Raw genomic sequence first — 16,750 nt, 5'->3', positions numbered from 1 at the left:
CTGACCGCTCACGCCAAGAAGCCGGGGAGCGAGCGGGCCCCTGCTCTGTTCTGAGCTCAGTGAGTGACAGGACACCACAGAGCGGTGGAGCAAATCATTCTCTCCGGCTCATTGGAGTGAGCGGTCAGGTGGATTACAGCGGGGGACATCTTCGGACAGGTGAGTATAAGGATTTTTTTTTTCTTATTTTTACACTAGGACAGAGCGGGAGCAGAATGTTACTCTCAACATTGTCCCCTGCTGGTGCTGATCACAGCACCAGCAAGGGACAATGATGAGGGCAGCGTTCAGCACCCGGCGCTTGGGAACAATGCTAACTGTATGCTGATTCCCAGGCGCCGGTACGTGTGACACTGATGACACACGGATGTGGGAAGTTTTGCGGCCCGTGCTGTGAGAAAAAAATGGACATGTCAGTGTGTTTTGCCCATGGACACACGGTCCGTGGAAACACACTGACATGTGCACAGACCTATTCATTTGAATGGGTGTACGTGTATCAGTGTCTCCAGTATGTGTGCAAACGGACTCCACATGTACTTGAAGCACTGATGTCTGAAAGGCGCATAATACTGATTGTGTGCACATAGCCTTAGGGGCAGTGTCTTGTCCATCTTAAAACAGACACCACACATATGAGTAAATTGGATGTCTGAATGAAGCCTAAAGCAGATGTTCAGTTGTAGAAATTTCTGCAATAAATCTACTGCAGGTGATATCACCCTGAGAGCTGACACTTGTAGTAGAGCCCTGTGCATGTAGCCCTTGCGGCTTCCATGCACAGTAGTACATACACTGCTTATTTTTTTTATAAAGGGAACACTAAAATACCACATCCTAGATATTACTGAATGAAATATTCCAGTTGCGAATTTTTATTCATTTAATAGTGGAATGCGTTGAGAACAAAAAAACATAAAAATGATCAATGTAAATCAAAATAATTATCTCATGGAGGTCTGGATTTGGAATGATACTCAAAATCAAAGTGGAAAATCAAATTACAGGCTGATCCAACTTCAATGGAAATGCCTCAAGACAAGGAAATGATGCTCAGTAGTGTGTGTGGCCTCCACGTGCCTGTATAACCTCCTTACAATGCCTGGGCATGCTCCTGATGAAGTGGCAGATGTTCTCCTGAAGGATCTTTTTCCAGACCTGGATTAAAGCATCATTCAACTCCTGGACAGTCTGTGGTGCAACGTGGCGTTGATGGATGGAACGAGACATGATGTCCCAGATGCTCTTGATTGAATTCAGGTCTGGGGAACAAGCAAGTCAGTCCAAAGCATCAATGTCTTCATCATGCAGGAACTGCTGACACACTTAAGCCACATAGGGCCTAGCACTGTCATGCATCACAAGGAACCCAGGACCCACTGCACCTGCATATGGGTCTGAAGATTTCATCCCAGTACCTAATGGCTAAAACCTCTGGCTAGCACATGGAGGGCTGTTCGACCCTCCAAAGAAATGCCTTCCAACATTATTACTGACCCACTGCCAAACCAGTCATACTGGATGATGTTGCAGGCAGAAGAACGTTCTCCACAGCGTCTCCAGACTCTGTCACGTCTGTCATGTGCTCAGTGTGAACTGGTTCTGGTGTGAAGAGCACAGGGCGCCAATATCAAATATGCTAATCTTGGTGTTCTCTAACAAATGCCAATCACCCTGCACAGTGTTGGGCTGTAAGTACAACACCCACTTGGGGACGTCGAGCCCTTATACAACCCTCATGGAGTCTGTTTCTGACAGATTTAGCAGACACATGGATGTTAGTGGCCTGCTAGATGTCATTTTGCAGGGCTCTGGCACTGCTCCTACTGTTCCTTCTTGCATAAAAAAAGTTTTGAAAAATATAAAAAAAAATAAAAAAATATAAAAGTTCAAATAACCCCCCTTCCGCCCCTTTCAAAATAAAAGAATTTAAAAAATAAAAAATACACATATTTGGTATCGCCGCGTTCAGAATAATCTGATCTATCAAGATATCCAAAGAATTAATCCGATCACTAAACGACATAACGAGAAAAATAAATCAAAACACCAGAATTACGTTGTTTTGTGGGCGATAAAATGGAACCAATAAAAATGTCACCTCGGCGCACAAAAAATAAGCCATCACCCAGCCCCAGATCCTGAAAAATGGAGACACTACAGGTCCAGGAAAATGGCGCCATTTTTTTTTATTCACAAATTTTGGAATTTTTTCACCCCTTAAATAAAAAAGAACTTATACTTGTTTGGTATCTGCAAACTTGTAATGACCTGGAGAATTATAATGGCAGGTCAGTTTTAACATTTAGTTAACATGGTAAAAAAAAAACAATTGTGGAATTCCACTTTTTTGCAATTTCACGGCACTTGGAATTTTTTCCTCATTTTCCAGTACATTATATAGAAAAATCAATGGTGTCGTTCAAAAGTACAACTCATCCCTCCAAAAACAAGCTATTTTGACAGAAAAATAAAAATTTATGGCTCTGGGGAGAAGGGGACCAAAAAACAAAAATGCAAAAACGTAAAAACCCAATGTGATAAAGGGGTTAAATAAATGTTATTTCATAAACAATCCTACAATACATATGTACGTATATAAAATTATGGTAATGGATCATTTATAATGGGTGTTTGTTTTATCTGTGAGAATCCTAGAAACAACATATACACTACCGTTCAAAAGTTTGGGGTCACCCAGACAATTTTGTGCTTTCCATGAAAACTCATACTTTTATTTATCAAATGAGTAGCAACATGAATAGAAAATATAGTCCAGACATTGACAAGGTTAGAAATAATGATTTTTATTTGAAAGAATAATTTTCTCCTTCAAACTTTACTTTCGTCAAAGAATGCTCCCTTTGCAGCAATTACAGCATTGCAGACCTTTGGCATTCTAGCTGTTACTTTGCTGAGGTAATCTTGAGAAATTTCACCCCATGCTTCCTGAAGCCCCTCCCACAAGTTGGATTGACTTGATGGGCACTTTTTGCGTACCATACGGTCAAGCTGCTCCCACAACAGCTCAATGGGGTTGAGATCTGGTGACCACGCTGGCCACTCCATTACAGATAGAATACCAGCTGCCTGCTTCTTCCCTAAATAGTTCATGCATAATTTGGAGGTGTGCTTTGGGTCTATGTCCTGTTGTAGGATGAAATTGGCTCCAATCAAGCGCTGTCCACAGGGTATGGCATGGTGTTGCAAAATGGAGTGATAGCCTTCCTAATTCTAAATCCCATTTACCTTGTACAAATCTCCCACTTTACCAGCACCAAAGCAACCCTAAACCATCACATTACCTCCACTATGCTCGACAGATGGTGTCAGGCACTCTTCCTGCATCTTTTCAGTTGTTCTGCATCTCACAAATGTTCTTCTGTGTGATCCAAACACCTCAAACTTTGATTCGTCTGTCTATAAAACTTTTTTCCAATTTTCCTCTGTCCAATGTCTGTGTTCTTTTACCCATATTAATCTTTTCCTTTTATTAGCCAGTCTCAGATATGGCTTTTTCTTTGCCATTTTGCCCTGAAGGCCAGCATCCTGGAGTCGCCTCTTCACTGTAGACGTTGACACTGGTGTAAGGTGCCCCAGCGAGGTAGTCGTGGGCGAGCTGTAGCCCCCTCTCGCTCTGGCACCCTACAGACAATACGTGTCCTCCCTCTGATGTGTGGCTGTGTATGTGGGGCTCTCCACTTACTTCAAACCATCCGATCGCGGCTGTCTCCAGGCATTTCTCTTCTGGGACCAGGGCAGCAATAAATTCAGAGGACACGAGGTTCTTAACCAGAACTTGAACTTTACACTGAATTCCAAATTATTATGTAAATAATATTTTATCAGATTTTCCCAAATTACCTATATGAATTGCAGTCATTGTAATTTTCCAGTCAAATAACTATTAGAGTACAATTGAAAGGTTTTTGTACAAACTGCCTATGATAACAGTATATTTTTAAAAAAATAAAACACTCAAACTGCACTCAAAATGCATGTTCCAAATTATTATGCACAGCAGAGTTTTCAACCTTTTCATTTTAATAAAGAACAAAAAAATGGTCATTTTTGAAATTCTAAGCATTAGCAGGTTATTACAAACTGAAATCAAACAGTTTTCAACTCAAAACTTTATTCTAGGTGATGTTACATTTGCACATAGGACCGCTTGTTCGAAAGGAGCTTCTGAACTCTCTCATTCATTGAATTTGTCAGGTTTTGGATGGTTTCTGCTTCCAATTGTTTTGCATGAGGACAGAATACCCTCCCAGAGCTGTTGCTTAGATGTGAACTGCCTCCCGCCATCATAGACACTCCTTTTGATGATGCTCCAGAGGTTCTCAATGGGGTTGAGGTCATGGGAGCATGGGGGCCACACCATAAGTTTGTCCCCTTTTATGCCCACAGCAGCCAGAGATGCAGATGTGTTATGTGCAGCATGAGACGGGGTATTATCATGCATGAAAATGATCTTGCTGCGGAATGCACGGTTCTTCTTCTTGAACCATGGCAGGAAGTGCTGTTTGAGAAACTCAACATACATTATGGAATTCATCTTTACCCCTTCAGGGATCCTAAAAGGGCCGACAATCTCTCTCCCCATGATTCCAGCCCAAAACATTACTCCACCTCCTCCTTGTTGGCGCCGTAGCCGTGTTTGCATGGGGTGTCCATCAACCAGCCATCCTCCACTCCATCCATCTGGACCATCGAGATCATTTCATGCATGATAATGCCCCGTCTCATGCTGCACATGCAGGTCAATTTTATAGCTTCTCAAATCAGCCAAACCATTTTCAGCTGGACTAACATACTTGTACAAGGGTTTTTCTAAACATCCATTAGCCTTCTTACACAGTTAGCAAACACAATGTACCATTAAAACACTGGAGTGATGGTTGTTGGAAATGGGCCTCTATACACCTATGTAGATATTGCAATAAAAACAAGACGTTTGCAGCTAGAATAGTCATTTACCACATTAGCAATGTATAGAGTGTATTTCTGATTCATTTAATGTTAGCTTCATTGAAAAAAAAAAGTGCTTTTCTTTCAAAAATAATGACATTTCTAAATGACCCCAAACTTTTGAACGGTAGTGTATGTTAAGAAACATATCGTGAAAAACAGACATCTGAACGAGGCCTGATGATGCTGCACATATTATTATTTTGTTACCCCAAAGAAATATAAGAGTAGAAAACATGAAGCTGAAATTTCCAAGAGGCTTTGGAACATGAAATGTTTTCCTGTAATCATACTGCAGGAGGACCTGTAATGAGTCAGACACAAGAGGGCTTATTGCACCACTGACTCCCATGTCAAAAATGTCAAGCTTTGATAAATATATTATTATTTACTAAGGTATTATTAATTATGGAGCCGCTCTGTACACTCTGTGCTCTAAAATCTTCAAATCATAGCTTCCACTGAAATTCCTTAGTGCTGTTCAGATGACTCATTCGCCTTCATACTAAACGTACCGCTCTTGGTTGCACCTAGTAATGTGCCCTCAGTTCTCCCCACTCTACACTTTGCTGGAAGCGGAGCTGCTCTGTGACTTCAGATTGCCTTCTGTTTGGTCTCTGCTCAGCAATGATTCGTCCATGGCTTGTTTTCCTTTTAATAACCTGTAATGAGGCCGAGTAATTTAATTAACTGGTGGTTCGTGTCTGAGAATGAAGAGATGTGATTTGGAAGAAATTAGTTGGTTTTTATTTCTCTAATATATGCACAAGCCATTCTGCAGTCTTTCTCCGACTAACCCATTTTCGTAAGGATTGTACTATAAGAAGAGACTCCACCATTCAGTAGTTTTGATTTTCTTAATAACCTAATGACGAGAAATAGTGACGGACGTCTGCATCAGAAATGTGCGACGACAATGATGCTACAACCCCACACAAATACAAGTGAAGGATTTCTTCTTCTTGCTGCATTCACTTCTGGATTTGGCTCAAAAATTGCAGTGGCGTTTTACCAGAAAAAGCTTTGTGTGAAACCACTCTTAAAGGGAACCTGTCACATGTTTCTTTTCCATATAAAGTAAGGCCACTACCATTAAGTCCTTTTTGACAGCATACTGGAACGCTGTAATCAAGTCCCCAATCCTCTCAGATGCCAAAAATCGCCTTTCTTCTACTTAAATACGAGGCCGTCCGGTCTGATGAGCATCTCTGGTGTCTTCTTGCTATCGCCTCCGTCCATGCTTTGTGCGGATGACATATCCTATGTCATCCACACAGTGTCCTATTTCACACACAAGCGTACTTTGCTCTGCCCTGCCAGAGGCAGAGAAAAGTATTCTAATGCGCATAAGGCCAAAGAGCTCCGATGATCCAGAAGTAAAACCGGTACATGCGCACTACAGTACTTTGCTCTGCCCTCGGCAGCACAGATAGAAGTGCGCCTGCGCAGGAGCGTGATTGCGGGACAGTGTGTGGATGACAGAAGGACACGTCATCCACAAAAAGCAGGGAAGGAAGACAGCGATCACAAGAAGAGAGGAGGCACTGAATCAAGATCAGAGACGCCCAACGGACCAGACTGTGCCGTTTGTAACTATAAGGGCGCAGTCAGATGGCCGTATAACACAGACGACGATCACATCGCAATGCTCAGACTGACCCAAGTATGACAGCATGTAATGCTATGAAGCTGTCACACCAAGTAAGGAGAACCGCCGAGCATTGCGGCTTTGAGGCATGGTGACAGAACAAAAGGAACAGAACTATTCAATTTTATATTTAATCCAAAAGGAGGCAGTGTTTATAAAAAATATACAAGAGATTTTGCAAAGGGGACAAAATAATACAGCATATATAGTTACAGAAAATAAAAGGGATTAACAAGAAAATTTACTACACCGTTCGTAGAGACGATTCAGTTTAGCCGAAGGAGAGCGCTTCACTTGGGGTTGTTTAGTGAATGGGATTCATGCATATACGATATGTATTTATCTACAGGAACCCAGATCATAATTCTTCATGATCTTTTATCAGCCCCTGAGTCCCACTCACACACACACACCCCACCCTGTGATGACCTCACGTGGGCAAAGTTGTGAGCTGTCATAAGCCCTTCAGGATTTTATGAAATCCCAACTTATGCGATAACTCCTTACTGGATGATCGCAGAAGTTCGAGATTGCCACCATATTTTTAATCGGGATTTTATCATTACTTAAAGACCAAATGACATGTCTGTTGTTAGTTATATGTGCACTATTTTTTGTGGCTTATAGGCAGGTGTCACAGATATGAAAAAATATGCATATTCTTCCCCTATTAGCCCTACCGCTAAAAATATATGTTTCATCAATATCAGATTTATACAAATTTCAATATTCAATATTTCCTTTTGCAGACATTAAGTGTGAGCTAGCTTATAGGAAACAATAGTGTTACTTGAATCCAACCTGCATCTCCTGTGGACTAAAGGACTTCCACAGCCCTTTTATGTATAAACACATGTACCCTTTTGTTGTCCAACACTTTGAAAAGAGTTCTCCTGTCTATTTTAAATCTCTTTGTCTATGCACCAAAAAACATCCTCATTGGCATTTGGCTTCAAAAGGACATCCCACATTTTAATTTTCTTCTTCTTTATGCCCATTGTAAGTCTGTTTCTAAGAGTGCCAACTATATTGCCAGCACTTGTCTTACTGGAAATCTGTGTGATAAGAAAAAGGAGGGAGGGGGGTGAGTGACGTCAGAGGTTTTTAATATTTTCTGACATAGGGTTTCACAGGTTGATATTGGTGTGGACTGGGATATTTATACCGTCCAGTATCCCTGATTTATGTTATTGAGTATCTGTGCAAATCAATTGTAGGTCATCCAGATGCACTATCTCACTTTTTTACTTACTGCACAGGATTTTTTTTTGCTTTGATTTGTTTTTGAAATAGTATTCAATAAATATTTGTTTTAAGCGTTTTTATGTTTACCAAGAATTGGTGACATGTTTAATACTTATTTCACCCACTGTATATGAAATTCTCCAACATATTTTGTAATGCCACATAAGAGGAATTCTTTTCTAAATACCAAAAGCATATTTGTTACATAATTTTGTTAAAGAGTGCTGCATTCATAAAGATACTCCAAGTATTTCTTGTAATTGATTGATTGTTAAAATTAATTTTATTTCCAGATTATCTGTCCCAACCGACCCACAGATTCGTTAGAGTACTGGCATCAAAATTCCAAGAACCTCTGTAAGATCAGCCTAGAAGAAGAAAGTATGGAGTCCAACTGCACATCTGTAAGTAATAATATATAAAATTACTCTTCCCCATCTAATATGAAATGGCATTGGGATTGTATCGGATTAGGAAAGCTCAGCTGCTTTCTTCTTGAAACAGTGCCACTCTTGTCCATTGGCTGTGTTTGGTATTGCAGATGCAACTCATCCTTATTCTCTTCAAAATGACTAAGCTGTGATACCAGATGAAACCTCATAATTACCAAAATGTTAATTCTCCAAATCAAGACATTTAAGGTACATCGTGAACTTGTCAACACGTTTTTCTCATATGAACTAAAAGAACGACCTCCATTACTCCAGCAATCTGTGCCTAAGACCCTCGCAGCATCACAGATCCATGAAAATACCTTTTTTAATTCTCCCACAAGGTATGCTAATCAGTGCAGTCTGGTCCAATGGATATCGCAGGTCTAAGCTCGGGCCTCCTCTTTGGCCTCAATTGACAGCCCTCTAGTCTTGGTGAACATGGATGACGTCTCCCACGTCATCCAACCAACATGGCAAATTTTGAGTCTGTGCGGTTGATGTACCAGATCAGGTACGCTTCACTCTGCTCTCCTGAACAGGGTTGCCAACCGTCCAGAAATTCCAGGACAGTCCGTAAATATAGGGCACTTTTTTTTCCCTGTCCATAAAAAAAATGTAAGACGTCCATGATTTTTTGATGCTGAAGAAAAGTCCACAGATTATTTTGACTGTAATTATCATCATTTTACAGATTACAGTAAATGCAGTTGATGTCTTAATATCAGAATCATTGACAGTAGACATGGATAACTTATAATGATTTTTTATGACTTTTCCAATGTGTCCGTAAAAAATATTGTCTGTCCATGATTTTTTGATAAGCTGACCAGAAAAAAAAGAAGTCAAGTTGGCATCTCTGCTCCTGAAGGAACCAATGACCCAGAAAGGAAGCCAGCGAATGTGGACTACAAGACTTTGCTCTGCCCTCAGGAGAGATTTGCAGTGCTGGGTGGATGATTTAGGAGACGTCATCCACGTCCATCGAGACAGAAAGGCCAGTGACAGGTTTTATTCACGCCATTAAACACTGTCCACATTAGCTCCTACTTTGTGGCAGGGTTTACTGTATGTAACCATAACCCCTTGTGTGGTTCATTTGCTGAGCTCTCCCAGCAAAGTCTGGACCCTTAGCAAGTATACAACCAATGGATATTACTGTTACTTTTTAGGAAAATTGTAGAATTACTCTTCTAATCTCGGACAACCCTATTAATAGAACTGAGGACATTTTAATTTAATCACTGGAATATACAAGATTGTTTCCAAATGTTTCAAACGTCTTTGTAGGAAATCCTAAATCCGAAACCAGAACTGATCCAGTTGTATATTAGTCACATAGTATTTAAAATGTGGAAATATTCAGATTATTAAACCTGAATCCCAGTAATTCCTAATCAAGGTTGAACTTAATCCATTTAGTTTGATGATTGGCAGCTTTAGAATTGTGATCAATGTCAGAAGAGTATAAATGTAATTATCTATGGCTAGTAGAAATCACTTTGTAGGTGCATACAATTACATGGGTTTTAGGGTTCTTATGCTTGAATCAGCTGTTCACTTGGACAGTCACTTTGGATATAAGGTCAGTGCTCAGTAGCTAAGATCATTCTCTGCCCTGTAGCATCATTCAGGCATCAGTACAATCCAACCTCATTTTTAGTTATGGCAATGGCTTTCTCCGTGGCTTCCAGAATCCATATTTTCCTAGCACCAATATGACAGAATTGGTAGTCTGAGACCTTGGGTATGCACATAAGTTAATGTCTGTACAGTCTGCATGAAAAGAGAAAGAGCAGACATGCCTTCCTTTCTAATTTTCTGGTAAGAAAGAAGCGCTGCCACTTATGCAGACTATGTGACTATTTGGAATTTTAATACAACTACCAATATTTCATTGTAGCTGTGGGCAAAGGAGGCAGAATTACTTGGCTTAAAGTACTATTGCTGTATGAAAAGTTCGGACTGGTAGTATATCATTTCGATAAATAATCTTAGAGTTTGTGCAGATGACTGTGTTTTCAGTCCGAGTGCCATACACCCTTGGATCAATGTTATTCTATGGGGCTGTGCATATGTCACATTTTTTGTATGAGAAAAAAATTGCAGCATGCACTATTTGCATCTGATATTCGGATTGCATTCAGCCATGCAAATCAATGAGACAGTGCAAAACATCGGACTGCACTCGGATGACATCTGAGCGCGGTACGATTTTCAGGGACTAACAGAATGGAGAAGATGGAAAATATTTTTTTACTATCTTCTCCTCATCCGAGACAATCCGATACCACTATGATCACATTCTGATCAAACTCATATTATAGTGTGATTAGCATAATCAGACAGATTTTCTCAGATGACCCTAGCAACAGACTGCTTCATCAAGTGGGCCACAACATAAGTCAAGAATGGCTTTAAAATGTTTGTTTCTCTGAAAGGTTTCTCACAACATCTGTGGAGTAGCAATGTCTAATTTAGATACATGCAAATTGCCTTTTCTGAGAGGAAGAAGACTAGAACTCTAGTGCCATCTATTGGAAGTAGCAATCCTAAAAGTCAGTATCGACTGTTTAACGAGCCTTGCCACACGACTTAGGATAAAAGCCAAGCCAGAATCTCAATTTGCGACAGTGTTTTGGGGTGCTGCCCTCATCACTGCAAAGTGTGAGATCTGGTTTGGCTGGATCAGAGGCATCTGAACAGTATCCAAGGAATAAAATTTCTCCTTGTAGAGAGTGACATGCCAAGCCTGGCATGCCAATACGACAATTCTAGTCCTCTTCCTCTCTGAAAAGACAATCTGCATATTTAATTTTCCAGAGGAGCATTGCAAGGATTAAAAGTCTCCTCACATTGGCATGCCAGGCTTGGCATGTCATTCTCCACAAGGAGAAACATTACCCCTTGGAATCATGTCAGCCACCTCTCACAGACCCAAACCAGATCTCAAACTTTGCACTGATGAGGGGCAGCACCCTGAAACACCGTGTCTGCAAAATGAGATTTTGGTTTGGCTTTTATCTGAAGTCATATGGCAAGGCTCATTAAAGGGTCAATATTGACTTTTAGGATTGCTACTTCCAATAGGTGGCAATAGAGTTCTAGTCTTCCTCTCTGAAAAGGCAATTTTCATATTCAATTTCCCAGAGGAGCATTGCAAGGCTTAAAAGTCTTCTCACATTCGCATGCCAAGCTTTGCATGTCACTCTTCACAATGAGAAACGTTACCCCTTGGATCCCTTAAATATTAATACACAGTTATCAGTATATTTATATGTATATATACTTTCCCATCAGGGCAGTCAACATGCACCACTATGGCTATAATAAGGCACTCTCTGATTGGAATGGAATATGGGAGAAATTGATGAAAAATAGGGGTCTAAATTTACTTTTGGCATGAAGTACGACATATTTATAATTGCATTTCTATGTAGAAATTGCAAAAAAAACTTGCATATTCTAAAGTGGATAGAGGTGACCAAAAAGGTTTGGAATACATTTATATTGCAACCATTTTAAATAAGCATGAAAAGGTCACAATATGTACAGAATTCTACATTAAAGGGGCATTTTTCTACAGTATTCTTAAATTACTTTAGCTAGTTATCATGAGAATAAGTTTGCAATTGACTTGCTTTTTCTATCTGCTATGGTTCTCCTGCTGTGAGGGCTTTAAAGGATTTTTTCCATGTACAAAGTACATTTTAATCAGTAGATCTTGGAATAAGAAGTTCCACAATTGGTTGTGTTTAAATAAAATGTTCCTGTGCTGGGATAATCTTATAAATGTGCCCCTGCTGTGTACTGTGTAATGGCTGTGTCTGACCGTACAGGGACATGGTCTGATCATACCACAGCTCCTGGGCAGGGGAGGACAGAAAAGAGAGTAAACAGACAGAACAGTAGGGGGATCACAGCTGATTATTTCTATTAGGTAAAACATTGCTTTTAAACAAACCAGGAAATGTTTTACCTGTTATGATCTGCAACAAGTACTAAGGAAAGATAGGGGAAAGCTGTCCCTACAGTAAGACTAAGCTGAATCCCTACGATGTAGTGGGCTGCCTGTTCCTAGCGAACAGACCCGCCTTAGTCCTCGGCTAGTCTGAACGAAGACCTATAGCATAAGGGGAGGGGTCCCTAAAAGAACTAAGGACTGGGACAAAAATGGGACACCTCCTAAACAAAGGAGTTGTTGCAGAACACAAAAAGACAAACTGACAAAAAGGTACTAGAGGTCCCAGAAGGACCAAGCGAACTGACAGAGAAAGGCACCGGAGCACCTGGCTAGAGAAATAGTCAAACACTGAAGTCCAGCACAGCCAAAAGGGCGGAGCTGGAATATAAAGGCAGATGGTCACGTGACCGCAAAATACAAGATGGAAAAAACAAACAGGAGGGTTCTAACAGTACCCCTTCTTTTATGAGAATCCTCCGGATCCTCCAGGCCCAGGCCTATCCGGAAACCTCTTGTGGAAAGCTGTCCCTACAGTTAAACTAAGCTGAATCCCTACGATGTAGCGGGCTGCCTGTTCCTAGCGACAAGACCCGCCTTAGTCCTCGGCTAGTCTGAACGAAGACTTATAGCATAAGAGGAGGGGTCCCTAAAAGAACTAAGGACTGGGACAAAAATGGGACCCCTCCTAAACAGAGAAGTTGTTGCAGAACACAAAAAGACAAACTGACATAAAGGTACTAGAGGTCCCAGAAGGACCAAGCGAACTGACAGAGAAAGGCACCGAAGCACCTGGCTAGAGAAACAGTCAAACACTGAAGTCCAGCACAGCCAAAAGGGCGGAGCTGGAATATAAAGGCAGATGGTCACGTGACCGCAAAATACAAGATGGAAAAAACAAACAGGAGGGTTCTAACAGTACCCCCTCTTCTATGAGGATCCTTCGGATCCTCCAGGCCCAGGCCTATCCGGAAACCTCTTGTGGAAAGCTGTCCCTACAGTAAGACTAAGCTGAATCCCTATGATGTAGCGGGCTGCCTGTTCCTAGCGAACAGACTCGCCTTAGTCCTTGGCTAGTATGAGCGAAGACCTATAGCATAAGGGGAGGGGTCCCTAAAAGAACTAAGGAATGGGACAAAAATGGGACACCTCCTAAATAGAGAAGTTGTTGCAGAACACAAAAAGACAAACTGACAAAAAGGTACTAGAGGTCCCAGAAGGACCAAGCGGACTGACAGAGAAAGGCACCGAAGCACCTGGCTAGAGAAACAGTCAAACACTGAAGTCCAGCACAGCCAAAAGGGCAGAGCTGGAATATAAAGGCAGATGGTCACGTGACCGCAAAACACAAGATGGAAAAAGCAAACAAGAGGGTTCTAATATTACCTTTTAGAAAGCCGCAGCTGTGATCCCATGCTGTCCGGTCTGTATACTATCTTATTCATCCTATTACACAGTGCATAGCAGGGGCACATTTATAAGATTATCTCAGTGCAGGAACATTTTTTAGCACATCCAATTGTGTAACTTATTTTTATTCCAAGATCTATTGATTAAAATGTACTTTGTTCATGGGAAAACCCCTTTAAACTTACATAGTGGATATAGGAGATCGACTACTAGATGCTGGCTGAGTGTGTGCAGTAATTACATTTCAGGCTGAGGCGTTAACTCCTAATGTCTCAGTTAGCTCTCTGAAGCCCATTGATTTACATACAGCAGTTGGCTGATCACCTTCCTCCCCCTCCCTCTTAGCTCCTGACCTGTTATCACTGCTCTCACTTTCCTGAGCTTGTCCTTGTTCAAATGCAATATCTCTATATGCAAAGATAGTGATAGGAGTGTACATGTCAGCACAATGACAGTATCAAAAGGAAACTGACCAGAACGGTCACTCAAGGAGCAGTCTCGGACTCTCCCTCCGGAACCAGGAAGTAAGGAGACTGCAGAACGATGAGCTGCTCAAGAGACAACTTGACAGTGCACCTTTAAGTCTTCCTCGCTTGTCAAACATTAGGAAAAGTACTACCATGAATAACATGTAGCACTGCAGTCATTTGCACCATATACTGTATATCATTACAGTGCGACATTTGGTGTAAATGACACAATTTTGTATCAATTTGGGCCTGTATGTCTAAACTTTTTACACATATTACATTGTCTAGCATAACAGTCTGAAAGCATCCATACTCCATTTCATAAGGGAAACTGGACTACAAATAACAATATCCATCATCTGTGGCCAAAAGCGCAAAATACCTGACAAGTACTTTTTCCTATAAGCCACATGAGCAGCTACGTTACAAGCTTGAAAGGACACAGAATATTGCTGGAGGGTTAGTAACAGCTTGATGAGGAACTGGGCAAAGTGGCAGCTTGCCTGGCGTCCCATGGGCACGTAATCCAACTCTGCTCTACACAGATAATGAAACGTATTCACTGGGTTCAGATCGGCTTCTTTCAGCTTCCTGATAATCTTCATCAGGGAAATTGTGTTGAGAAGGAAAACTATTACATTTTTACAAAGTGCATTTTAAGCATTAATGTACCAGAAATAGAAGGTGTGAAAAACCTTAATTCAAAGGAAACCCAATAAGAAAAGGAAGAGTATCTGTTAAAAAGGGGGCAGCCAGTTTTTTTCAGGAAAAAGCTTTTATGGCTGATTTCACTGCTTTCTTTGAAGATTAATAAAAGAAATATCTTTTAGGAACCAGACTTAAGTCTTACAGGACTTGCCAGAAATGTGAACATACTGCCAGATAGTGCCCAGAAAAGCCAATATATCCATCCCACTTTAAAGGGAACCTTTATTGTCAAAAAACTGTATTGACCTGCAGATATGGGGTTAATCTACTGGTTGATAGCGTTCTAAAGCTGACTGAAAGCTGACTGAAAGCCAGAGAATGCCGGGAGGAATCAAGTTCATTTACTCCCGGTATCCCAGCTCTCAGTGTGGCAGCCGCATGGCTTTAGAACGCTATTAATCACATTTTTTTTTGCATGACAGGTACCCTATAAATTGTACTTTCAGATAGACTGGTGCAAGACATGCATAGTTTTATAACTACAGACTATAAGGCATCAGGCGGTGCACCAATAGCAGACAAGTCTTTTTTAGATTATTTAGGTTTTAAGTTGAACATGCAGATTCAAGTTGGAAATACTTGTCAAAAAATAAGTGAGTTGTAAACCCCGATCGCTAAAAGAACGTCATCCTGTAACTACACCCACAATAGTATGAAGTACCTTATCTACGCCCCAATATATGTGTCATATCTGTCTCTGCAAATTTTATGTATTTTACTTACTTATATACCACCATTAATTTCCACAATGCCTTACAGACATTTCCATCACTGTCTCTATTGGGACAGCCAAGTTGCAATGTTTTTTTTTTATCAGGCAGAGAGGCCATTCTACCTGTGCCTACATCATTAACAGAGGGCAGTAATGTCTGTGCATACATTATTTTTAGAGAGCGACTGGGATGCATTACTACCTATAACTACATTATCAAGAAAGGAAAGCAGTACTGTCTGTGCTCATATCATTAATAGAAAGAGACAGAAAATCAGTACTATCTGTGCCTATATCATTAACAGAGAGAGTCATTAAGGCACTGCCGTCTATGACTATATCATAGACAGAGAAATACAGGCAGCACTATCTGTATGTACATCCTTAACAGAGTGAGATATGAAGGCAGTACTGTCTATAATTACATTATTAACAGAACAAGACTGAGAGGCAGTACTACCTGTACCTACATCATTAACAGAGAACGACAAGAAGCAAATACTCACTGTTCCCACATCATTTAGTATCCATAACTACCGTACATCATTAACAGAGAGACATTAAGGCAACAATGTCTGTGCTTACATTGTTAACAGAGAGAAACTGGGAGGTAGAACTATCTGTGCTTACATCATTAACAGAGAGAAACTGGGAGGTAGAACTATCTGTGCTTACATCATTAACAGAGAGAAACTGGGAGGTAGAACTATCTGTGCTTACATCATTAACAGAGAGAAACTGGGAGGTAGAACTATCTGTGTTTACATCACTAGCAGAGAGAAACTGGGAGGTAGAACTATCTGTGTTTACATCACTAACAGAGAGAAACTGGGAGGTAGAACTATCTGTGTTTACATCACTAACAGAGAGAAACTGGGAGGTAGAACTATCTGTGTTTACATCACTAACAGACACATGAAGGCACCACAGTATATGACTACATCATAAACAGAAAAGACAGGAAGGCATATCTGTATGTATACTCTTAACAGACAGAGACAAGAAGGCAGTACTAACTGTACCAACATCATTAACAGAGAGAGACTGGGATCTAAATCTACATCATCAACAAAGAGAGACAAGAAGGCAGTACTAAGACGACATTATTGTGTTGATAAAAGGATGCATTGCTGCCCCTTCAAGGTGAATACTGAGATGTTATGTATAAGCAACCCGAACATTATTTAAAGGGGA

The 16,750-nt window shown here is 40.7% G+C and overlaps 1 protein-coding gene across 1 annotated transcript in view; it reads left to right on the top strand.

Moving 5' to 3' along the window:
- The window catches only part of SPHKAP (SPHK1 interactor, AKAP domain containing), a 475,388-nt gene that overhangs the window by 213,941 nt on the left and 244,697 nt on the right, over positions 1–16,750 (top strand). The window contains exon 3 of the mRNA XM_073674429.1: positions 8,158–8,268. Coding sequence (XP_073530530.1) covers positions 8,158–8,268 — 111 coding nt within the window. The remainder of the gene's footprint in view (positions 1–8,157; positions 8,269–16,750) is intronic.

This window comes from Phyllobates terribilis, unplaced genomic scaffold (assembly GCF_046119375.1).
Source record: "Phyllobates terribilis strain yellow unplaced genomic scaffold, ASM4611937v1 Scaffold_3__8_contigs__length_932513732, whole genome shotgun sequence".
In the NCBI taxonomy this organism is placed as follows: domain Eukaryota; kingdom Metazoa; phylum Chordata; class Amphibia; order Anura; family Dendrobatidae; genus Phyllobates; species Phyllobates terribilis.
The sequence above is the reverse complement of the archived record's forward strand: the minus strand, read 5'-3'. Positions and strand labels throughout refer to the sequence as shown.